The sequence below is a fragment of the Morone saxatilis genome, unplaced genomic scaffold (genome assembly GCF_004916995.1).
Source record: "Morone saxatilis isolate NCDOM2014 unplaced genomic scaffold, NCSU_SB_2.0 Contig9, whole genome shotgun sequence".
Taxonomy (NCBI): Eukaryota; Metazoa; Chordata; class Actinopteri; family Moronidae; genus Morone; species Morone saxatilis.
The window spans coordinates 21,538,949-21,540,533 of NW_023340268.1; the positions used below are offsets into that span (position 1 = coordinate 21,538,949).

At 41.5% G+C, this 1,585-nt stretch overlaps 1 protein-coding gene across 2 annotated transcripts in view; it reads left to right on the forward strand.

Moving 5' to 3' along the window:
• The window catches only part of sept7a (septin 7a), a 41,403-nt gene that overhangs the window by 30,753 nt on the left and 9,065 nt on the right, over nucleotides 1–1,585 (forward strand). For both annotated transcript variants that reach the window (XM_035681268.1, XM_035681269.1), the window contains exons 8-9: nucleotides 1,032–1,124; nucleotides 1,270–1,366. In XM_035681268.1, the coding sequence (XP_035537161.1) occupies nucleotides 1,032–1,124; nucleotides 1,270–1,366 (190 nt within the window). The remainder of the gene's footprint in view (nucleotides 1–1,031; nucleotides 1,125–1,269; nucleotides 1,367–1,585) is intronic.

The window sequence follows — 1,585 nt, forward strand, 5'->3', positions numbered from 1 at the left end:
TCTCTCTCTCTCTCTCTCTCGTTGGAATGGAAATCTTCTTTTTTAATTACTGCTACTGGCTGTTGGGCTGGCTATCAAAATTTAACTCTGGATCAAAGTCTTACCAGGCTTTCAGACAGAAAACAGCACTGCGTTACTTAAACTGGACTTCCTGGATTGTAAGATCCATGAATTTGGAGGCTTATCAGACACCAGAACACTGCGCAGCGATTTAGGACGGATTTTACACTCTGGAAAGATACCAGAGCGATAATCATATTATCCTCTGTCTCAATCATTGGCAGATAAACAGTAGAATTCCACTAATCACACTACTGTTAGCTAATAAAGTAAAATCTGTTGGAAACGTGCCATCGCAGCGTTCATTTGGACGATGTTCTGCCAACGCAGCGGCCTTATCGAGATGAATAAGTGATCTGTGATTTTCTTTTTTTTCTTTCATACAGTTCCAGTGTCATTGAACGAACATTGAGCTAATGTTTCAGTAATTAAATCATCATTTTCTTCACTGTCTTCTAAGTTCTTGTGCAGCTGTTTGCGCGTAGACACAGTTAAAATTGATTTATTTCAGTTTGTTATAAATATAACTGAGGGTTCGTAGTAAAACGTGTTTATTACATTAAGGTAGTGAAAGCAGCATTGGTTTAGAAACTCAGATGTTTTATTGGTATCATTCACTGTAACTGTAGACGTACAATTTATTTAATTATACATCACAAGCCCTATAAACAGGATACAGGAGGTCATTTTTTTCCACCAATTCTGAAGTGTTTTGTGTTGTGCTGTTTGATAGCACACTGAAGTAACGCGTATATACTGCATCAATCCAGTGATACTGTGTGTGTACTTGTCATGGTAGTGTTCATGTGCTGAATAAAAAGGTAGGTTCCTCCTCCTGTGTGTATTGACTAACCTCCAGTGTGACTATTGATGTTTCTGGACCTGTTTGTCCCACATATGGCCCATCACCTCTCATGCTGTTTTTCCATCTCACCCTGCCTCTCCCCATTTTCCCTCTGCTGCATGGGCAGATCATGAAAGAAATCCAGGAGCACAAAATAAAAATCTACGAGTTCCCGGAGACAGACGACGAGGAGGAGATGAAGATGATCAGGAAAATCAAGGTCTGTTCTCTTAAAGCGCTCTTCATTAAATATAACTCATGTCATGTTATGTCATTCATACTATATCTGTGAGTAGCCTGCAGTGTATTTTTAGCCATTGTGCGTGAGCTATGCAACAGTTGTGTTCCCTCCCTCCTCTCTGCAGGATCGTTTACCCTTGGCCGTTGTCGGTAGCAACACCATTATCGAGGTCAATGGAAAGCGAGTGCGCGGGAGGCAGTACCCCTGGGGTGTGGCTGAAGGTAAGAGGTCGAAGGTCAACTGATCCCAGCCCTCTTAATTGATTAACTAAGTGGAGTCTCTCTCTGTCTGCCACGCACATGCAAACACACCAATATTTCCACAGTTTTATTGGATTATTGAGCAGGCATCACATGTAGATGGTTTGCAAAGCAGTAACACAATCCATGTGCTCTTGTTTGGCTCCTATTCCAATATTCTGCACACAGACACACACACAC